Source organism: Muntiacus reevesi, chromosome X, assembly GCF_963930625.1.
Source record: "Muntiacus reevesi chromosome X, mMunRee1.1, whole genome shotgun sequence".
Taxonomy (NCBI): Eukaryota; Metazoa; Chordata; class Mammalia; order Artiodactyla; family Cervidae; genus Muntiacus; species Muntiacus reevesi.
The window spans coordinates 76,826,395-76,850,958 of record NC_089271.1 but is presented as its reverse complement, the minus strand read 5'-3'; the positions used below and the strand labels follow the sequence as shown (position 1 = coordinate 76,850,958).

At 40.2% G+C, this 24,564-nt stretch overlaps 1 protein-coding gene across 1 annotated transcript in view; it reads right to left on the bottom strand.

Moving 5' to 3' along the window:
• Positions 1-24,564, bottom strand: part of DACH2 (dachshund family transcription factor 2) — a 791,610-nt gene that overhangs the window by 199,243 nt on the left and 567,803 nt on the right. The window contains exon 5 of the mRNA XM_065915301.1: positions 18,257-18,415. Coding sequence (XP_065771373.1) covers positions 18,257-18,415 — 159 coding nt within the window. The remainder of the gene's footprint in view (positions 1-18,256; positions 18,416-24,564) is intronic.

Below are 24,564 nucleotides of genomic sequence, written 5' to 3'. Positions count from 1 at the left end.
CTATTTCAAATCCTAAAAGATGATGCTGTTAAAGTGCTGCATTCAATATACCAGCCAATTTGGAAAACTCAGCAGTGGCCACAGGACTGGAAAAGGTCAGTTTTCATTCCAATCTCTAAAAAAAGGTAATGCCAAAGAATGTTCAAATTACCACATAATTGCACTCATTTCATGTGCTAGCAAAGTAATGCTCAAAATTTTCCAAGCAAGGCTTCAACAGTATGTGGACCAAGAAATTTCAGATGTTCAAGCTGGATTTAGAAAAGGCAGAGGAACCAGAGTTCACATGGCCAACATCCATTGGATCATAGAAAGGGCAAGAGAGTTCCAGAAAAACAACAACAACAACAACAAATATTTCTGCTTTATTGACTATGCTGAATCCTTTGACTGTGTGGATCACAACAAACTGTGGAAAACTTTAAAGAGGTGGGAATACAAGATGACCTTAACTGCCTCCAGAGAAATCTGTATGCAGATCAAGAAGTAGCAGTTATAACCAGACTTGGAACAACAGACTGGTTCCAAATTGGGAAAGGAGAACGTCAATGTTGTATATTGTCACCTTGCTTATTTAACTTATATGCAGAGGACATCATGGATGAAGCACAAGCTGGAATCAAGATTGCTGGGAGAAATAACAATAACCTTATATACACAGATGATACCACCCTTATGGCAGAAAGCAAAGAGGAACTGAAGAGCCTCTTGATGGAAGTGAATGAGGAGGGTGAAAAAGCTGGCTTAAAACTCAGCATTCAAAAAACTAAGATCATGGCATCCAGTCCCATCACTTCACGGCAAATAGTTGGGAAAACAATGGAAACAGTGACAGACTTTATTTCCTTGAGCTCCAAAATCATTGCATATGGTGACTGCAGCCATTAATTAAAAGACACTTGCTCCTTAGAAGAAAAGCTATGACCAAAATAGACAGCATATTAAAAAGCAGAGACATTACTTTGCTGACAAAGGTCCATCTAGTCAAAGCTATGGTTTTTCCAGCAGTCACGTATGGATGTGGGAGTTGTACCATAAAGAAAGCTGAGCAGTGAAGAATTGATACTTTTGAACTGTAGTGTTGAAGAAGACTCTTGAGAGACCCTTGGGGTGCAAGGAGATCAAACCAGTCCATCCTAAAGGAAATCAATCCTGAACATTCATTGAATGGACTTATGCTGAAGCTGAAGCTCCAATACTTCGGCTACCTGATGTGAAGTACTGACTCATTGGAAAAGATCCTGATTCTGGGAAAGATTGAAGGCAGGAGTAAAAGGGGATGACAGAGGATGAGAATGTTGGATGGCATCACTGACTATATGGACATGAATTTGAGCATCCTCTGGGAGTTGCTGATGGACAGGGAGGCCTGACATGCTGCAGTCCATGGGGTTGCAAAGAGTCGAACACAACTGAGTGACTTAACTGAATTGAAAGCAACTAGAGAAAGAAGAACAAAACAATTTGGTTTAAGGAATGAAATCATAAAGATCAAAGCAGATATAAGTGAAATAGAGATGAAGAAAACAAAGGCAAAGATCAATGAAACTATAAACTAATTCTTTGAAAAGATAAACACAATTCATAATCCTTTAGCCAAATTCCTTGAGAGAAAAGAGAAGAGGACTCAAGTCAAAATTAGAAATGAAAAAAAAAAAAAAGAAATTACAACTGACATCACAGAAATACAAATGATCATAAGAGATTACTACAAGCAACTAGGATTTCCCTGGTAGTCCAGTGGTTAAGAATCTGCCTGCCAATGCAGGGGCTACAAGTTCAATACCTGCTCTGGGAAGATTCCATGTGCCTTGGGGCAGTTAGGCCAGTGCACCACAACTACCAAGGCCAAGTTCTAGGAACCACAAGCCTCAACTGCTGAGTCCAAGAGTGACAAATGCTGAAGCTCACATGTTCTAGAGCCCGTGTTCCACAACATGAGAAGCACCTGCAATGAGAAGCCTGAGCACCACAACTCAAGAGTAACCCCCACTTGCTGCAACTAGGGAAAGCTTGAGCAGTGTACAAAGACCAAGACCCAGTATAGCCAAAAAATAATAAAGCATTTTTTTAAAAGAGACAACTACATGTGACTATATGCCAGTAAGATGGAAAACATGGGAGAAATGGACAAAACTTAGAAAACAGCAACCTTCCAAGACTGAACCAGGAAGAAATAGAAACTATGAACAGACCAATCACAAGTAATAAATTTGAAACTGTGAGTATAAAAGATTCAACAAACAAAATTCCACGACCAGGACCAGAGGGCTTCAGAGGTGAATATTATCATATATTTTGAGAAGAATTTACACACATCATTCTCAAACTCTTCCCCAAAATGGCAGAGGAAGGAACACTCCAAAGTTATTTATATGAGGCCACCAGTACCTGATATCAAGACTAAAGAAGGATATCACAATAAAAGAAAATCACAAGCCATTGTCACTGATGAACATGGATGCAAAAATCCTCAACAAAATATTAGCAAACCAAATCCAACAACACATTAACAGGATCCTAAACTATGATTGAACGGGATTTATCCCAGAGGCACAAAATTCTTCAATATGTGCAAAGCAATTGATGTAATACACCCTATCATTAGTGGCAAATTGAAGAATAAAAACCATATCACTTAAATAGATGCATAAAAAGCTATTGACAGATTTCAACACCCATTAATGATAACAATTCTCCAGAGCATGGACAGAGAGGGAACCTACCTTAATAATAAAGGCCATATATGGCCAACCCAGAGCAAACAGTATTCTCAATGGTGAAAAACTGAAAACATTTCCTCTAAGATCAGGAAAAAGACAAGTTTGACGACTCTCACCATGATTATTCAACATAGTTTTGTAAGTCCTAGCCATGCCAATAACAGAAGAAAAAGAAATAAAAGGAATCCAAATTAGAAAAGAAGAAGTAAAACTGTCACTTTTTGTAGATGAAATGATAACAGTACATAGACAATCCTAAAGATGCCACCAGAAAACATCTAGAGCTAATTAATGAATTTACAAAGGTTGCAGGATGCAAAATTAATACACAGAAACATCTCACATTTCTATGCACTAGAAATGAATGATCAGAAAGAGAAATTAAGGAAACAATCCCATTCACTACTGCAACAAAAAGAATAAAATACCTAGGAGTAAACCTACCTAAGAAGGCAAAAGAGCTATACTCAGAAAACTTTAGTATACTGATGAAAGAAATAACAAATGATGCAAGCAGATGGAGAAATACACCATGCTCTTGGATTGGAAAAATCATTACTGTGAAAATGACTGTAAACACAAAGCAATCTACATATTCAATGCAATCCCTTTCAAACTTCCAATGGCATTTTTTGCAAAATTATAACCAAAATTATACAATTTGTATGGAAACACAAAAAGCCCAAATAGCCAAAGTAATCTTGAGAAAGAAAAAATGGAGTTAGAGGAACCAGGCTCCCTGTCTTCAGGCTGCACTACAAAGTACAGTCATCAAGACAGTCTGGCAGTGACACAAGAATAAAAATTATAAATCAATGGAACAGGATAGAAAGCCCACAGATTAACCCACACTACATATGGTCACCCAATCTATGACAAAGAAGTCAAGAATATACAATGAAGAAAAGACAATCTCCTCAATAAGTGGTGCTTATTGTGGAAAACTGAACAGCTATATGTAAAAACATGAAACTAGAACACTCACTGACACTATACACAAGAAATAAACTCAAAATGGATTAAAAATCTAAATATAAATCAAGGCTCTATGAAACTCATAGAGGAAAACATAAGCAGAACAGACTTTCACATAAATCACAGAAACATCTTTTTTGATCCATCTCCTAGAATAATGAAAATAAAAACAAAAATAAACATATGGAACCTTATTGAACTTAAAAACCTTTGCACAGAAAAGGAAACCATAAACAAGATGAAAAGGGAACCATCAAATTGGAAAAAATATTTGCAAAAGAAGCAACTCACAAGGGATTAATCTCTAATATATAAAATCAGCTTATGTAGCTCAATATCAAGAAAACAAACAACCCAATCAAAAACTAAGCAGAAGACCTAGAAAGATATTTTTCCAAAGAAGACATACAGATGGCCAACAAACACATGAAAAGATACTCAACATAACTAATTATTAGAGAAAAAAATACAAATCAAAACCACAATGAGGGTGGCCCAGTGGTTAAGACTCTTCACTTCAAGTACAGGGTCATGGGCTCAATCTCCAATCAGGGAGCTATGATCCCACATGCCACACAGCATGGCCAAAAACAACAACTGCAACAACAAAAAACTCAAAAGACTAAAATGAGCTATCACTACAGACCCATCAGTATGGCCATCACCAAAAGATCTACAAATAATAAGCCCTGGAGAGGATGTGGAGAAAAGGGAGCCCTCTTGTACAGTTTATGTGAATGCAAATTCAGACAACCACTATGAATAACAGTATGGAGGTTCCTTTAAAACCTAAAAATAAAACTACCATACTACACACCAACACCATTCCTGAGCATATGTCCATAGGAAATGACAATTCAGAAAGATACATGTGCCCCAATGTTCATTACAGCAATATTTACAAATAGCTAGGATATTGAAGCAACCTAAATTTACATAGGCAAATGAATGGATAAAAAGATATGGTACATACATGCAGTGTAATATTACTCAGCATTGAAAGTAAAGAAACTGTGTCATTTGCAGAGGCATGAATGGACCTAGAGACTGTCCAACAGAGTGAAGTAAGTCAGAAAGAGAAAAAACAATATTTTATATTCAGGCATATATGTGGGATCTAGAGAAATAGTATAGATGATCTTATTTTAAAAGCAGAAATAGAGATGCAAGAAACAAATGTATGGATGCCAAGGGAGGAGTGGGGGTGGTGCGATGAATTGGAAGATTGAAATTGCCATATATATTGTTATTCAAGCACTGTCATGTCTGATTCTTTGTGACCAGGCTTGCCTGCCCATCACCATCTCCCAGAGCTTGCTCAAACTCATGTCCATTGAGTCGGTGATGCCATCCAACCATCTCATCCTCTGCCATCCCCTTCTTCTCCTGCCTTCAATCTTTCCCAGGATCAGAGTTTTTTCTAATGAGTCTGCTCTTCGCATCAGGTGGCCAAAGTATTGGAGCTTCAGCATCAGTCTTTCCAATAAATATTCAACACTGATTCCCTTTAGGATTGACTGGTTTGATCTCCTTGCAGTCCAAGGGACTCTCAAGTGTCTTCTCCAACACCACATTTCAAAAACATAAATTCTTCAGTGCTCAGCCTTGTTTATGGTCCAACTCTCACATCCATACATGACCATTGGAAAAACAATAGCTTTGACTAGACAGACATTTTTCAGCTATGTAATATCAATGCTTTTTAATACATTACCTACATTTGTATAATTTTTCTTCCAAGGAGCAAGCATCTTTTAATTTCATGGCTGCAGTCACCATCTGCAGTGATATTGGAGCCCAGGGGAAAAAAAAGTCTTTCACTTTTCCCCATTGTTTCCATTGTTTCCGCAACTATTTGCCATTAAGTGATGGAACTGGATGCCATGATCTTACTTTTTGAATGTTCAGTTTTAAGCCATTTTTCACTCTCCTCTTGCACCTTCAACAAGTCTCTTTACTTCCTCTTTGCCGTCTGCCATAAGTGTTGTGCCATCTGCATATATGAGGTTATTGATACTTCTGCTGGCAATCTTGATTCCAGCTTGTACTTCATCCAATCTGGCATTTTGCATGATCGACTCTGCATATAAGTTAAATAAACAGGGTGACAATATAGAACCTTGACATACTCCTTTCCCAATTTGGAACCAGTTCATTGTTCCATGTCCAATTCTAACTGTTGCTTCTTGACCTGCATACAGGTTTCTAAGGAGGCAGGAAAGGTGGTATGGTTTTCCCATTTCTGTAATAATAATTTTCCAGCTTGTGATTCATACAGTCAAGGGCTTTAGCATAGTCAATGAAGCAGAAGTAGATTTTTTTTTCTGGAATTCTCTTGCTTGTTTTAGTATCCAGTGGATGTTGGCAATTTGATCTTTGGTTCCTCTGCCTTTTCTAAATCCAGCTTGAACATCTAGGACTTCTCAGTTCATGAACTGTTGACTCCTGTCTTGGAGAATTGTGAGCATTAATTTGCTAGCATGTAAACTGAGTGCAATTGTGTGGTAGTTTGAAGATTTTTTAGAATTGCCTTTCTTTGGTATTGGAATGAAAACTGACATTTTCCAGTCCCGTGGCCACTGCTGAATTTTCCAAATTTGCTGGCATGTTGAGTACAGCACTTTAACAGCATGATCTTTTAGGATTTGAAATAGCTCAGGTAGTATTCCATCACATCCACTAGCTTTGATTCTAGTGATGTTCCTAAGGCCCACCTGATTTCACACTCCAGGATGTCTGGCTATAGGTGAGTGATCACACAATCGTGGTTATCTGGATCATGAAGATCTTTTTGTATATCTCTTCTGTGTATTCCTGCCATCTCTTCTTAATATCTTCTGTATCTTTTATGTTCATACCATTTCTGTCCTTTATTGTGCCCATCTTTGCATGAAATATTCCCTTGGTATCTCTAATTTTCTTGAAGAGATCTCTACTCTTTCCCATTCTAGTTTGTCCTCTATTTCTTTGCAATGATCACTGAGGAAGTCTTTCTTATCTTTCTTTGCTATTCTTTGGAATGCTGCATTCAGATGGCTATACCTTTCCTCTTTTCCTTTGCCTTTTGCCTCTCTTCTTTCTCAGCTATTTGTATGGCATCTTCAAACAATTGTTTTGCTTTTTTGCATTTCTTTTTCTTGAGGATGGTTTTGTTCACCACCTTGGGTACAATTTTATGAACCTCCATCCATAGTTCTTCAGGCATTCTGTCTATCACATCTAATCCCTTGAATCTATTTATCAGTTCAACTGAATAATCATTAGGGATTTGATTTAGGTCCTACCTGAATGGTCTAGTGGCTTTCTTTACTTTCTTCAATTTAATTTTGCAATAAGAATTCCATGATCTGAGCCACAGTCAGCTCCTGGTCTTATTTTTGCTGACTGTATAGAGCTTCTCCAACTTTGGCTGCAAAGATTATAATCAATCTGATTTCGGTACTGACCATCTGGTGATGTCCATGTGTAGAGTCATCTCTTATGTTGTTGGAAGATGAGGTATTAAAATAGATCACTGATGAGAACATACTTTATAGAACAGGAAATGCTACTTGGTGTTCTGTGATGACCTAAATCGGAAAGAAATCTGAAACAGAGGGCATCTGTTCACATGGCTTTTTCACTTCACTGTATAGCAGAAACTGACACAGCACTGTATAGCAACTCTACTCCAATTTAAAAAAAAGTTTGTTTTTCAGTTGCTAAGTCCTGTCTGTTCCTTTCTGATCCCATGAACTGCATTATGCCAGGATTCCCTGTCCTTCACTATCTCCCTGAATTTGCTCAAACTCATGTCCATTGATTTGGCGATGCTATCCAACCATCTCATAATCTGTCTTCCTCTTCTCTTCTTGCCCTCAGTCTTTCACAGCACCAGGGTCTTTTCCAATGAGTCAGTTCTTCTCATCAGGTGAACAAAGTATTGGGAGCTTCAGCTTCAGTATCAGTCCTGCTGATGAATATTCATGGTTGATTTCCTTTAGGATTGACTGGCTTGATCTTCTTGCTGTCCAAGGGACTCTCCAGTGTCCTCTCTAGCACCACAGTTTGAAAGCATCAATTTTCTGTGCTCATGCTTCTTATGGTCTAGCTCACATCTGTACACGACTACCAGAAAAACCATAGCTTTGACTAGACAGACTTTTGTCAGTGAAGTGATGTCTCTGCTTTTCTGTCTAGCTTTGTCATAGCTTTTATTCCAAAGAGAAGAGTCTTTTAATTTCATGGCTGCAGTCACGGTCTGCAGTGATTTTTGCAGCCCAAGAAAATAAAAATCTGTCACTGTTTCCACCTTTTCCCTATCAATTTGCCATGGAGTGATGGGACCAGATGCATGATCTTAGTTTTCTGAATGTTGAGTTTTAAGCCCACTTTTCCACTCCCTTTTTATACACATCAAGAAACTCTTTAGTCACTCTTTGCTTTCTACCATTAGAGTGGTATCATCTTCATATCTGAAGTTGTTAATATTTCTCCTGGTAATCTTGATTCCAGTTTGTGCTTCATCCAGCCTGGTATAAAATAAGTAATTCTTCTGTTCATTCCCATATGCATAAATAGAGCTTTTTCCCTTCATCTTCCTTCAAGATTTTTTTCTTTTTAATTTTCCATTTTGAATATAATGTGCATAGCTGTAGATTTTAAAATATTTACCTTTTTTAGTGCTTCATGAGTTTTCTGGATTTGTAGTTTGGTATCTCTCATTATTGTATTATTATTTCAAATATTTCTTCTGTTCCATTCCAGTCTTATCCTTCTTGTATCTCCATTACATATGTACTACACCTTTTGTAATTGCCACACAGTTCTTGGCTATTCTGTTGTATTGTTTTTGCATTCATTTTTGTTTTTCTTTTTCAGTTAGAAAAATTTCTATTGACATATCTCCAAGTTTCCTAATCCTTGCTTTGACCCTGGCCAGTCTACCTATGAGCCCATCTTAGGCATTCTTCATTTTGTTGGAGTGCTTTTGATTTTCAGTATTTCCTTTTAATAGTTGGATTTTCCCTTTCTCTGATTAAAATTTTCATGAATAATTTTGTTTCGCACTTTTTATATTCTCTTAGTATACTGGGCTAAGTCACTTCAGTCGTGTCCAACTCTGTGCAAACCTATGGACTGTAGCCTGCCAGGGTCCTCTGCTTATGGGATTCTCCAGGCAAGAATACTGGAGTGGGTTGCCATACCCTTTTCCAGGGCATCTTCCTGATTCAGGGATTGAATCTATGTCTCATGTCTCCTGCATTGGCAGGTGGGTTCTTTACCACTAGCGCTCCCTGGAGGCCCATATTAATCATAATTATATAAAATTCCTAATTTGATAATTCAAAATATCAACTGTGAGGCTGTCACGGCTAACGCCATGTCAGGCAGCCTAGAGTAGGAGTAGGCCTGGTTTCCCGGAGTAGCATAATTATCAGGCCTCCTGGAGCCAGCCAATCAACATATGCCTAGTCAGAAGAAAGGGAACCTATCAGGGGAAAGCTGAAAGCCCCACGTAGGGTCAACAAAAATTACCTTGCAACTGTGTAACCAATCTGCTTACGCCAACTACCCACTGTGTAACCAATCCGATTGCACCTACTACCTGCTGCTTGTTTTGACCTAATAAATACCCGAGAGAACTGGGGCTCGGGGCCTTTCATCCTCACACACCTGGTGAGGGCGGGAGGCCCTGGCTCGAGTCAGTAATAAATTCCCCTATTGCGAGTTGCATTGTTTCGAGGAGTCTTCTTTCCCGACTGGGGACTCGGACTATGGGCAGAACATTTGGGGGCTCGTCCGGGATCCCTTGACCGGGGAAGAACGCTCTTTGGAACAAAGGGGAAAAAGACAGGTAATAGCACCGGTGCTCAGACAGGTTTAGAAAAAGTCCAGAGTAAAGCCGAGGCCCCGCTGTGAAGCAGGGAGTTTCTGGCGCAGAAAAATCCAGAATAAAGCCGAGGCCCCGCTGTGAAGCGGGAAGGTGTCTGGCGTTAGGGAAAGCTTTCCATAAGGGAATGAACTAGCCGTTCCGGCTGGTGTGAGGCCGAGGCCAGTGAGCACGCTGGGAGGCAGTCAGCTCTGCGAGAAGGAGACCTCCTCTCCTAAGCCCGAATCTGGGGGAACAGTGGACACCATACGGTAAGGTGACCCTTGTTCCAGAGGATCTGTGTTGTCGGCCAATGTATGTCTGTCTGTGTGTTTTTCTGTATAACTGCTGGCATTGTCTCCTGTCTTGTTGTTCTCTGGTGTGTCGTTGTCTACTTCCTATAAAGCCTTGGCCTCATTTCTGTTTCTGGGAGTTTCAGTGAACAGGCTTACAGTTGTCGGGGCAACTGACGAGTCACGGCCAGGGCTACTCCCTGGCGGATTCTGAAGGCCTCCCAACAGGTCCGCCCCAGTTATGGGAGCTCGAGAGGGTGAAACTCCTTTCTTTTTTCTCGTATTCTAAATCGAGAATCTGGCCAAATAAAAACCCGTCTGTGTGGGCACGGGACAGGCACTTAAGAGCCGATAGGGCGCCTGCCACTAGAAGACTCCCGTGAAAGGATAAGGGGGTCATGGAACAGGCTAGAAACCCTTAGGGTGCCCGCCCCCAGCAAGAAAACTTCCGTGCAATGACTAAGGCACTCAAATAGTTCCACGAAATATACCGCAAGCCCAACCTTCTGGCTGCCACCACTCCCGATAGGATTTATTGGTGGTAATTCTCGGTGACTTTCTTCTGACTCTCGCTATGAGGCAAAGAAAATCTACTCAGTCTCTCTCTCATGACTGATCATTTCTCAGATGTCAGGGCTAGAGCGTATGATCTGTTGCTACTGGTTACAAAGAGTAAATTAATAACCTTTTGCTCTGCAGAGTGGCCCGCCTTCCAAGTTGGATGGCCTCCAGAAAGAACTTTTCAACCTTCTATTATTCGGGTGGTGAAAGAAAAAGTTATGGCTCCTGATCCCTGGGGCCACCCGAGCCAAGTCCCATATGTTATGGTCTGGCAAGATCTAGTAGAAGATCCGCCCGAATGGTTAAAACCTTTTGTTCACAAACTCCCTGATTCTCCTAATGTACAGGCCCTGGTTAAAGAAACTCCCACTCCCCCAGAAGAAGCCAAGAAGAATAAGGGCCCAAAACTGGTCTTGCAGGAATCCTCGGACCGGAACCTGATTGACTTGGAGATGGAAATTAGGTCCCCGCCATATGCCCCTCCTCCGTTGCAGGTTCCCCCTGGGGGGAAGAGCCCCCCCCCAGATAAATCAGAAGGGGCGGGAAAGTCCCAACCCTGAAGAGAAAATAGAGGGGGTGGGGGTGAGCGAGATCATGGGGACCCAGAGTTACCTTCATCTACTGTACAGGCACTCCCCATCCGAGTGGGACCAGCTAACCTGGACGGAGAGCGAACCTATCAATTACTGGCCCTTTTCCCATTTTGTTCACTCATAACCCCACCTGGGATGATTGCCAGCAGCTGTTGCAGGTGCTCTTCAACACGGAAGAACTGGAGCGAATCCTGGCAGAGGCACGGAAATGGGTCCCGGGGGTCAATGGGAAACCAACCGCCCAGCCTCATCTCGTGGACGAGGGGTTTCCTCTGTTGCGGCCTAACTGGGATTTTGAGCGAGTAGAAGGTAGGGAGCATCTCCGAGTGTACCGCCAGACTCTAATGGCTGGCCTGCGAGCCGCAGCTAAAAAAAAGCCAACGAATTTGGCAAAGGTAAATTTAGTAAGGCAAGAGCCCACTGAGAGCCCATCAGCCTTTCTAGAGAGGCTAATGGAAGCCTTTAGGCAATATACACCTATGGACCCCCAGGCTGAGGAATCACACGCTGCAGTTCTACTAACATTTGTGAATCAGGCAGCCCCAGATATTAAGAGGAAATTACAAAAGATAGAGGGGTTAGGAGAACAGACAATACAAGACTTACTGAAAGCAGCTGAAAAGGTGTTTAATAATAGGGAGACTCCAGAAGAAAGGGAGGAACAACTTCGTCGGGAGGAAAGGGAACTAGCTGAGAAGATCAGGAAAGAAGATAGGGAACATAGGGCGAAAGAAAACCGGAAGAACCAGAGAGAGCTAGCCAAGATTCTTTTTGCGGGGATAAAGGCCGAAACAGAATTGAGGGAGCCTCGAGGCCCCCAGACGGGAGAAACAGAGAGACCAAAAAGGCAGGCCCTAAAGAAAGATCAGTGCACTTACTGCAAAGAATGAGAGCACCAGAAAAAGGAGTGCCCTAAGAGGAACCTGAAGAGAGAGAATTTCCCCTGGAACTCGAGTTCTATATGCAGACTAGGGGAGTCAAGATTCGACACCCCTCCCCGAGTCCTGGGTAACCATACATGTAGAGGGGAAACCCGTTGGCTTCATGGTGGACACTGGCGTCCAGCACTGTTTTAAATCAAAAACTGGGACCAATGTCTAAGAAAACCAGCTTGGTGCAGGGAGCCATGGGGACAAACAGATATTTTGGACCACAGAACGGAAAGTAAATCTGGGGACCCATTAGGTGTCACATTCGTTTTTGGTGATACCAGAATGCCCAGCCCCTCTGCTTGGACGGGACTTGTTGACTAAAGTTAATGCTCAGATCCATTTTGACCCTGGGGGAATGTCAGTCACGGATGGACTTGGACAGCCGACACATATCTTGTCTCTAGCTTTAAGAGATGAATACAGACTTTTTGTGCCTAAGCCCTCAGAGGTTATAGCACCAGATATACAACCGTGGGTCCACAAATACCTGTTGGCATGGGCAGAAACAGCAGGAATGGGACTGGCTAAACAGAGACATCCGGTCGTCATCGAACTAAAAGCCGAGGCGACGCCTGTGAGGGTGAGGCAATACCGTATGAACCAGGAGGCTCGGTGGGGGATCACTCCCCACATTCGATGGTTCATGGATGCCAGAATTCTCAAGCGGTGCCAATCCCCTTGGAACACCCCCTTGCTACCGGTGAAGAAGCCAGGGAGTACGGATTACAGACCTGTCCAGGACCTACGAGAAGTCAACAAGCGTGTGAGTGACATACACCCTACTGTCCCCAACCCGTATACCCTCCTGAGCAGCCTGCTGCCTGAGTACACTTGGTACACTGTGTTGGACTTGAAAGATGCTTTTTTTCAGCCTACCCCTGGCGGCCCAGAGCCAGGAAATATTTGCCCTTGAGTGGACTGAGGGGGAATTCCAACCGGTAGTACAACTAACGTGGACCCGCCTCCCACAAGGGTTCAAAAACTCCCCTACCTTATTTAATGAGGCTTTGAGTAAAGACATCTATGAATATCAGACTCGCCACCCAGAGGTCATCCTGCTGCAATATGTGGATGACCTTATGTTGGCTGGAACCACAGAGGAGGCATGCAGCTGTGCCACCGGTGACCTCTTACAGACTCTAGGCACCTTAGGACATCGTGCTAGCGCAAAGAAGGTGCAAATATCCCGGCAAGAGGTCACCTATTTGGGGTATAAGATCAGGCAGGGGCAAAGGTGGCTAACTCAGGCCATGAAGGAAACAATATTGCAGATATCAGAGCCCAAGACCCCCCGCCAGGTGAGAGAGTTTTGGGGGGACTGTTGGATATTGTAGACTGTGGATCATGGGGTTTGCTGAGAAGGCCTGGCCCTTGTATGAGGGAAGTAAAGAGACCCCAAACTGGACTTGGACTGAGCCAATGAAACAGGCTTTCCAGACACTCAGACAGGTCCTACTAAAAGTCCCAGCCCTTGCCCTGCCTAACTCAAATAAGCCATTCCAGCTGTTTGTAGATGAAAAGCAAGGAATAGGACAGGGGGTCTTGACACAACAATGGGGACCATGGAAGCAGCCGGTAGCATACCTTTCAAAGCGACTGGACCCAGTGGCCTCTGGGTGGCCCCCTTGCCTCCGCATCATTGCAGCCACTGCCCTCCTCATCCACGTCGCCGACAAGTTGACATATGGACAGCAACTCTGGGTTTACACCCCCCACGCCATCGAAGGGGTTCTAAAGCAGCCGCCAGATCAACGAGGATACCACCCTCCAGAAGGATGACAAAGATGGATTGTACCGAGATCAAAACAACAACCTGATATTGCCTGCCATCCTGGTCGTCACCTATGTGAACACCTGCACACAACTACACACTTGGGAGAAAAAAAAAAGACCTTGACTCTTCTCCAGACAGCCTGCCTGAGGTTCCCTCGACAGAGAAAAGGCAGCACACTAGAACGAGGTACCGAGGGGAAGAGCCAGGGCAACACTGGGAGATAGATTTCACTGAGGTAAGGCCAGGCAAGTACGGGTATCACTATCTGTTGGTTCTGGTAGATACCTTCTCAGGATGGGTAGAAGCCTTCCCCACTAAGGGAGAGACAGCCACAGTGGTTGATAAAAAGATCTTAAAAGAGATAGTGCCTATGTAGGGGCTGCCAGTGACTATGGGCTCTGATAACGGACCTGCCTTTGTGAGCCAGATTGTACAAGGACTGGCCCAAGCTCTGGGGACAAAATGGAAGTTACATTGTGAATATAATCCCCAGAGCTCAGGACAGGATGAGAGAATGAATCGGACCCTAAAAGAAACTTTTTGACAAAGTTGGCAATAGAGACTGGTGGGGACTGGGTGACCCTCCTTCCCTTTGTGCTCTTTCAAGCACGTAACACCCCATATAAGCTGAATCTTACCCCTTTGAGATTTCGTATGAAAGACCCCCTCCTGTGTGTCCTATATTCGAGGGAAAATGCCTACCACCCCCTACCTTGGGACAATTCCAGCAATCACTGATGGCATTAAGTAAGGTGCATAGCCATGTTTAAAAATTAATTCAAAAGATACACGAGGGAACAAGCAAGGAAACCATCCCCTCACATAATATTGACCCGGGTGATTGGGTTTGGGTAAAACGACACCAATCTAAAGCATTAGAACCTAGATGGAAAGGCCCTTATGTTGTTCTCCTTACCACTCCTACTGCTGTTAAGGTCGACGGGATTGGGCCCTGGGTTCACTGCAATCACGTGTGACAAGCCACCCCGGAAGAACAAGAGAAGGTGCAAGCAGAATGAGAGGCAAGACCTCACCCATCAAATCCTTTGAAACTGAAACTCGTACGACGAGAGCCCTCTTAACTCTCCTGCTGATGACAGTTTTCATCGGCCCAGGAACAACCAGCCACAACCCCCATCAGCCAACTAACCTGACTTGGGTGATCTACAATCCTGAGACTGGAGAAGTGCTTAATTCTAGCTCCAACGTGGCCCCCAAAGGGACATGGTGGCCAGTACTGACCTTTGATTTGTGCGTGCTGGCGGCTGACAGTAATGGGTTTGGTCCCCATCAACTGACCAAGTTCTTTGCCCACGGCTCTTTTGGTCTGTTCACCCGTAACTGTGAGCGAAAAGGCCCACAGTACTACGGACAGGTGCATGTCTATGTCTGCCCGGGGGGGTGGGGGGGAGGGATTGGAACCAAATTGAGAAGTGTGGGAGTGTTGACTCTTTTTATTGCGCCACTTGGGGTTGCAAAACCACGGGAACAGCCCATTTCACACCTCCAAGAATCCTTGAGCTCCTTGGCTGAAGTAGTGTTACAGAATAGGAGAGGTTTAGATTTGTTGTTTCTGCAACAAGGAGGATTATGTGCAGCACTGGGAGAAGAATGTTGTTTCTATATCGACCATTCAGGGGTGGTACAAAAATCTCTCCAGAAAGTAAGAGAGGGACTAGCCCAGTGAGAGAATGAAAAGCCCAACAAGGCTAGTTTAAATCTTGGTTTCAGCGCTCCCCCTGGTTGACTACTTTGATTTCCACCCTCCTGGGTCCACTCATAATATTAATATTGTTACTGACCTTTGGTCCATGCATTTTAAACCATCTGGTCTCATTATTAGGGAGCGCCTAAATACCATCCAAATTATGGTATTGAGACAAAAATATCAGTCAATTTCACAGGGTGACGAGAAAGATTCCTCTACAAAAGTATAAAGACAGGAGGGAAATGTGAGGCTGTCATGGCTAACGCCATGGCAGGCAGCCTAGAGTAGGAGTAGGCCTGGTTTCCCGGAGTAGCATAATTATCAGGCCTCCTGGAGCCAGCCAATCAACATATGCCTAGTCAGAAGAAAGGGAACCTATCAGGGGAAAGCTGAAAGCCCCACGTAGGGTCAACAAAAATTACCTTGCAACTGTGTAACCAATCTGCTTACGCCAACTACCCACTGTGTAACCAATCCGATTGCGCCTACTACCTGCTGCTTGTTTTGACCTAATAAATACCCGAGAGAACTGGGGCTCGGGGCCTTTCATCCTCACACACCTGGTGAGGGCGGGAGGCCCTGGCTCGAGTCAGTAATAAATTCCCCTATTGCGAGTTGCATTGTTTCGAGGAGTCTTCTTTCCCGACTGGGGACTCGGACTACGGGCAGAACACAACTATATCTAATTCTGGTTCTGTTGTTTGCTTTATCTCTTCATACTATGCTTTTTCCTCCCTTATTTATGTCTTAGACTTTTTGTTTGAAGCTAGAAAATGCATATTGTGTGTATTAGGAAGTGATTTAAACAAACATTTAGTGGGAAATTTTTTGTTTTCTGGCAATGAGTTAGGATGTTTGGTGCAGCTGTCATATTAGTAACTGTATTTTGCTATCTTCTCTGGTGTCTTTGTTTTTTCCTTGAGATTCCATATTAAATAGGGTCTGAGGCTTTCTGTTCTTTCAATAGTTACCTCCTGCTATTATGTACAGCCCCAGTGTGGTATTACTAAAATGTGTAGGGAGATGCAGCAATCTACAATTTTATGAGTAAGTCTCAGTCTCCTATTGAGACTGCGTGTCCTTGGGCTGTGACTTTCACAAGTGCTTTTCAGCTTCCCCACTTCTCTTAGGTTGGCCAGGAAGGCTAGAAGGGACTACAGTTGACTATTTATTTTCTTTTTTAAAAAATATAAGTTCATTTATTTTAATTGGAGGCTAATTACTTTACAATATTGTAGTGGTTTTGCCATACATTGACATGAATCCTCCATGGGTGTACATGTGTTCCCCATCCTGAACTCCCCTATTTCTAATTCTCCACTTGAGAACTACAGGGGCTGGAATTTTATAACCCTATTCCTTCACATTAACAGCTACAGGATACTGGAGTTTAGTGTATCCCTTCTTCTAGGTTATGCTGTGGTAAAACCAAATAGCTTAAGCTCTGGGAAAATAGTTTCCTTTGAGGATGGGCCTCTGTTAAGAAGAATAGAATATTCTGGACATATTTTGAAATGGTTACTTTTCTTTCCCTTTTCCAGAACATGAGGACAATTTCCTCAAATTTATATCTGAGAACCTCATGGGGCTTCTGGAAGTAAAATTCATGAAAATGTAGAGACCCCCTTAAGAATGGCCTCCTAGGAGATTTTATTTCTCAAGCTAGATCCACACTGAATCTTCAGAAATAACTCAATTATCCTTTAAATGCTTCTACCATGCTCCAACTCTGGCTTCTTTCCCCAGTAAGCTGTGATTCTCTGTATCTGCCTATCTATTTAGTTTAGGGGATAGCTGTGCCCCATGTACTCAATCTCTGATGAATTTAAAAGAGTTGTTGATTTTCAGATTGTTCCATATTTTTTCTTGTCATGTAGGCAAGAATGACAATTTATAAGATCTTTACATGTCAAACAAGAAATCAGAAGTCTTCTAGGCTCCCCTTTGTTTATGACATGGCTACCTCTAAATCAGCTGTTTTTGATTTCTTGTAACATAATATTTACAACTTTTCAGGCATTCATTTTATTTTCCTTTGCTTAATATGACATTTTAATAAGACATTTAACTCTTTAGATTATAATCTCCTTAAAGGATGACACTATAACTTATTTTATATCATTAATAACTGATGAATTTAATTACAATTTAGATTATGTTAAAGTTTCTCAGAATTCCTCTGTTTTCTTCATTCTAGTGAGAGACTGAAAGTCTTAGAGAAAGGAATAATGAAACTTTTCTGTTATATTTACTGTCTGTAGGAAAAGTAAGAGTTTGTCCAAGTAATTTATATAAGGCCTGCTCTTCTAAAAATTTCTGAGTCTTCGAAGTTTCTAAAAACATCTCTAAACATGAATTTGTATAATTCAGCTGTAGTTTGACTACTGACTAATAAGTACTTACTATATGCAAGTCACTGCTAACAGTTTTTTTCCTTTATTATTTTTAGTCCTCTCAATAGCCTTAATGATTGGGTATATTTGTATTCCTATTTTACAGTTTTGGAAACTGAGACTTGAAAAAGTTATCTGACTTCTTCAAATCCAAACAGTGATACGGGATTCAAAAGATGTAGAATTCAAACCCAAGTTTATGTGACTATAGCCAGAATTCTTAATTACTCTGTTACATAGCCTCCTATGTACCTCTACTCTGCTACATGGCCACTCAATCTATTTCTCCTTTAAAAACCTCACCTTGTCAAATGAATCCCTCTCTATATACCTCCTAACTTCAAATTGTAAAATCTTATTAAAGAGAAATAAATTCTCCCTGATATCCCAAGTTGTCCAGTGGGTCTTGGGTGGTATTTTTCTTACCAAATTCTGGGAGGACAGTATACATACTATTGGTCAGTAGGTGGTTCGGCTGCAGTGGATTGAGGGTAGGAGCACCTCCAATGCCTGGCTGGCCAGCCAGGGATGCATGAGCAATTCCATGTTGGGGTCCAGGAGCAACAAGAGGAGACTGCATCTTATCCTTATCCCAGGAGGATTCACTTCCACCTGAAAAACATTCACATAAATAGATTTGAAGTTGACAACTTTCTAAAAGAAGGACTTATAAACTCCCTTTGTAAGGTTGTAATTATTAATATTACACCATAGAAAATTATTAATAAATAAAAGTGACTCATTCTTATCATGGTTTCAAAACTTTCAATGGTCTTGGATTTAAGTTGACTCTGGGAAGACTAGACAACTCTCACTAATAATATAGGCTCATTTGCCTTACAGGTAGTCTAAACAAGTCTGGAAATATAATGAATAACTTTAGAAAGCATGTATATGTTGAAGGCCATTAACTGAACACTACTGCCTCCTCTTGCAACCCTCTAACATACATGCACTATATCTTAATGAAAAGCAGTTGCTATTCACTCAAAAAGAACACATTTATAAGAGCATGATGACATGCAAAAAATATATGGTAAGAAACAAAATGATCAGTTATTTTCTTCTGAGATACAGTCCTCAAAAAGCTAATCTTTCCATACACAGCAGACTTTTATGCAAAATAAACTGGATAAAACATAAAGCCACAGCTCTCAACTTGAAATTGTGCTTTACTTTGATCATCCACGCTATAGAGTGAAATAAAGTATGCATAAATGCAGACTACTATATTATCATAATAAATTATAGTGGCATAGCTATTACATCTGGCACTTAGCATATTGTGGGACAGAATCATTGCTTAAAAGCATATAAGAAACAAAAATTATTTCCAGGGTGTCCTTTTAAGAGGAATACTTTAAACAGACTGGTCAGGGATTGAATTACAATCACTGAAATAGCAGACAATCTGGCCTTAGAAAACAAAGTGGTTGTATAGGCAGCCCTATTGATTCACTTGATGTGTTTCATTACTTGAGAGTTCCGCGCTTCTGCTCCTATTCCCATACTGGAATTGTGACATTAGGATCTCTACTTGGCTGACTCTGTCCCATCTGCTGCCCAAAAAATACACCCTGTTGTGTGGAGAAAGTTAGGCCTGGAAATCTTGCACGTACTGGTCTAAGAAGAAAAGTAAAAAAAATCAAGGTGCCCACATCCCTAACATTAAACATTGTAACTTTTTCACTTCTTTGAGTTCCCTCAAACATCTTTGCCATTCTGCTTCAGGTATTATATTTTAAAAGTATAATGGCTATAAAGTAGTCTACTGAGTTAATGTAACATAATTTATTAAAAATTGGGTTTTCTTTTAAATTTGTCACTATTATAATAAGAGCATTCATTTGAATATTTTCTTAGACTCAAACAATGTCCTAGAGTGGGATTTCTGGGTCAAAGGAAATGAATGTTTTTACTTATAAAATATTATTTATTTTATACTTCTTTCTAGTATCAAATTTGTAAAAATCAGCATTTAGAGTTTAACACTTGTTTTCAATTTTTTTTAATTTGTTGGAGGCTAATTACTTCACAACATTTCAGTGGGTTTTGTCATACATTGATACGAATCAGCCATGGAGTTACATGTATTCCCCATCCCGGTCCCCCCTCCCACCTCCCCCCCCAGCCGATTCCCCTGAGTCTTCCCAGTGCACCAGGCCCAGCACTTGTCTCATGCATCCCACCTGGGCTGGTGATCTGTTTCACCATAGATAACATATATGCTGTTCTTTCGAAACATCCCACCCTCACCTTCTCCCACAGAGCTCAAAAGTCTGTTCTGTACTTCTGTGTCTCTTTTTCTGCTTTGCATATAGGGTTATCTTTACCGTCTTTCTAAATTCCATATATATGTGTTAGTATGCTGTAATGTTCTTTATCTTTCTGGCTTACTTCACTGTGTATAATGGGCTCCAGTTTCATCCATCTCATTAGAACTGATTCAAATGCATTCTTTTTAACAGCTGAGTAATATTCCATGGTGTATATGTACCACAGCTTCCTTATCCATTCATCTAATGATGGGCATCTAGGTTGCTTCCATGTCCTGGCTATTACATACAGTGCTACAATGAACATTGGGGTGCATGTGTCTCTTTCAGATCTGGATTCCTCAATGTGTATGCCCAGTAGTGGTATTGCTGGGTCATTTGGCAGTTCTATTTCCAGTTTTTTAAGAAATCTCCACACCGTTTTCCATAGTGTCTGTACTAGTTTGCATTCTCACCAACAGTGTAAGAGGGTTCCCTTTTCTCCACACCCTCTCCAGCATTCATTGCTTGTAGACTTTTGGATAGCAGCCATCCTGACTGTCGTGTAATGGTACCTCATTGTGGTTTTGATTTGCATTTCTCTGATGATGAGTGATGAGCATCTTTTCATGTGTCAATAAACTCAAAATGAATTAAAGATCTAAATGTAAGACCAGAAACTATAAAACTCATAGAGGAGAACATAGGCAAAACACTCTCTGACATAAATCACAGCAAGATCCTCTATGACCCACTTCCCAGAATATTGAAAATAAAAGCAATAATAAACAAATGGGACCTAATGAAACTTAAAAGCTTTTGCACTACAAAGGAAACTATAACTAAGGTGAAAAGACAGCCCTCAGATTGGGAGAAAATAATAGCAAATGAAGAAACAGAAAAAGGATTAATCTCAAAAATATACAAGCAACTCCTGAAGCTCAATTCCAGAAAAATAAATGACCCAATCAAAAAATGGGCCAAAGAACTAAGCAGACATTTCTCCAAAGAAGACATACAGATGGCTAACAAACATATGAGTTTAACACTTTTTAGGGAAATGTTTTCAAGGCAAATTGGGGTTCTCCCTGAAGATTTTAAATTTATTTAAGCAAACTGCTAAATCTCTGAGAGATTTTTGTTCATTTTTTTGTTTTGTTTTGTTTTGTTTTTCAACTATTCTACCTATCCATTTACTCTTTCCTCAGATCTGGGATTCAATCGCTTTTGCAGGACTCTTTGAAGCCCTCTTAAGTACAAAGTCAATTTTTAATCCAAAAGTTGTAGTCTTGGCTAACCTCCAACTAGGTAAGTTCCAGAGAAGGAAATACCAGATTCTCCATCAGCATATATAAAGGCTGAGTGGTACCAGCTCATGATTATAAAGACAAAGTTTTTCAAATCAAATGGGGAAAATATAAGTAGCTAATTGTTCAGTTTCTGATTTAAGTAGCTAATTGTTCAGTTTCTGATTTAAGCCATTCAGTTAATATGCAGGGGAGCTTAAAAGGTAGGACATTTGGTTGAATTTGATAGACTAGCTTAAAGGACCAGAAACCATTCCCTTGATCATGTTAAGGTTTAGTATGAAAACATGCATCACACTTATGATTACTCCAATTGGTTTCTCTTTTATCCAGATATTTGCTGTTGTATAGTCACTGCCTAAGGGCAGTGAGGTATAACTTTTTTATTATTATTAATTTATTTATTTTAATTGGAGGCTAATTACTTTACAATATTGTAGTGATTTTTGCCATACATTGACATGAATCAGCCATGGGTGTACATGTGTTACCCATCCTGAACCCCCCTCCCACCTCTTTCCCCACCCCATCCCTCAGGGTCATCCCAGTGCACCAGCCCTGAGCACCCTGTCTCATGCATCGAAACTGGACTGGCCATCTATTTCACATATGGTAATATAAATGGTTCAATGCTATTCTCTCAAGTCACCCCACCCTTGCCTTCTCCCACAGAGTTCAAAATTCTGTTCTTTCCATCTGGGTCTCTTCTGTTGTCTCGCATATAGGGTCATTGTTACCATCTTTCTAAATTCCATATATATGCATTAATATAGCAGTGAGATATTTCATGGTTGGTGCATTGACATAATTTAGGATTCACAAATTTGAAATTCCAATTAAAATCAATATGATATTTTTGTGCTGTAGTGAGCAGAAATGGTGGAGGAGAATTAGGATAGTATCTTAATAAATGATGAAAGTAACCACATTGCAACACTGAGCTTCTTTATAGTAACATTGTGCCAATAAACATGATTAATACCAGAAAATGCAAAATTTTGAAAGATCAATTGCTGAGAAAAAAACAGAACCACTTCATCATTTTAGCGCTATTTCCAAAATATGAATTACCTCACCATTACAGAACTGTAATTTGTAAAATGATGAACAATACATTGAAAAAGAGAGATACGTTTAGAAGACACTAATATTATACCTTTGATATTAACATGGTATTGCGCCATCACAACAGCAACGGCATATAACAATACTAGGATTGAGACTGTCAATATTTATTTTATAAAGTGAAAACCCTTTAGTCAATTTTCAATAACAAATGTACATTAGGTGTTAGTTTAATATTTTATATATTATATATTCCAAATAACTTGAATATAAATGATTTTTAAACTGCATAAAAATATTCCAGGTGTTTTAGTGTCTGCTTTGATGAGAGCTTTAGATGAACTTTTCCCAACAACTCTCATCTTTTTAACTACTGTGTTAAAAATAATACAGGGAGGCTGGATACCAGGTATGCCCATCTTTGCCAAGTATAAATATATGAAATTATCCTGCATTCTTAATGTAACTATATATAAAGTGAGTGAGAGCAGAGTATGGGACATCCTTGATGTTTGCATAAGAAGCTCTGGACACATTTTTGTCTTTTGACCTAAAACACTTACCATTTTAAAGTCTATACAAATTGACTTATGACTAAGTATTCAGGCTTTGGTAGCCTCAAACTTTATATTTCCTTATGCCTTTGTGCCAATCTGTAATAACATCCACTGAACTTAAAGTTAACACAATCTTTTTACCAATCTAATCTAGAGTCAACCTTTTTTGTTACTATTATGTGACAGACTTGGATATTCATCTTCTTTTTTCTTTCTATCTAATATACATATATATATATATATGTACATATATGTGTGTACATATATGTACATATATATGTACATATACATACATACATATTATATATATACATGTATATATATATATTATATATATATACATGTATATATATATATATATATATGTTTGCTAAGGCTGCCAAAACAAAATATATACTATAGACTGAATGTTTGTGACCCCCAAAATTCATATATTAAGTACATATTCCTGATACGATGGCATTTTATGATGGGTTCTTTAGGAGGTGATGAGGTCATGAATGGGATAAGTGTCTTTATAAAGGATATCCCAAAGAATTTCTGAGTCTCCTTATACCATGTGACGACACAGCAATAATATGCTTCTCTGTGAACTAGGAACTGGTTCCTCATCAGATACTAAAAGGGCCATTATATTGATATTGGTCTTCCAACCTCCAGAATTATAAGAAATAAATTCCTGTTGTTTGTAAGTCACCAGCTCCATGGCATTTCTGTTCTAGCAGACGAAATGAACTAAGATACACCATAGAATGCATAAATTAAACAACCAAAATTATTTTTATTAGAGTTCTAGAGGCTAGAAGTCCAAAATCAAGGTGTCAGTAGATTTGGTTTCTCCTAAGGCTTCTCTTTTCCCTGTGTCCTTACATGGTCTTTCTTCTGTGTGTTCAAATTTCATCTTCTTATAAGGATACCTTTCAGATTGGATAAGGGGACACTCTAAGAGTTTCATTTTAACATAATTACCGTTTTAAAGATGTTATTTCCATATATGGGCACATTGTGAAATACTGGGTGCCTTCAACATATGAATTTTGGATGCACACAGTTCAAGCAGTAATCCTAGATTATGTACTGTTTACTGACTCAGATAATATTAGCTTTATGAAGGAATCCCTCTAATAAAGAGAATAAAAACTGGATAACATTTCAACAAGGCAAGTCTAAGAAACAAAGCATGCAGTAGGTCAGGGCAAACAGAGAAGTCTCATCAAAGGCTTCACCTTTAATTCAAGGAACTTCATATCAGGTATAAAACTGATACAGCACAGTCCTCAGTAGAGAAAGATAATGTATAAAACACAGAAAATTCTTAAGAATTGAATAAGTGACTTAAGCTTTTCCAGATCATCTAATTATCACTACTTCAGCTCAATGTTTAGAAAAACTAAAACTAGGAAATAAGCAGGATAGGGACTGTCATTACATTAATACTATACTTAACTAATTAATATGGTCACAATTTTTCCAATGAGAAAAATAGATAGAACTACATTTGTATAATGTTCCACTTAGTAGAAAGTTATTATTAATTAGAATCAATGTAAGAATAAATAAGTGATGAACAATGAAGG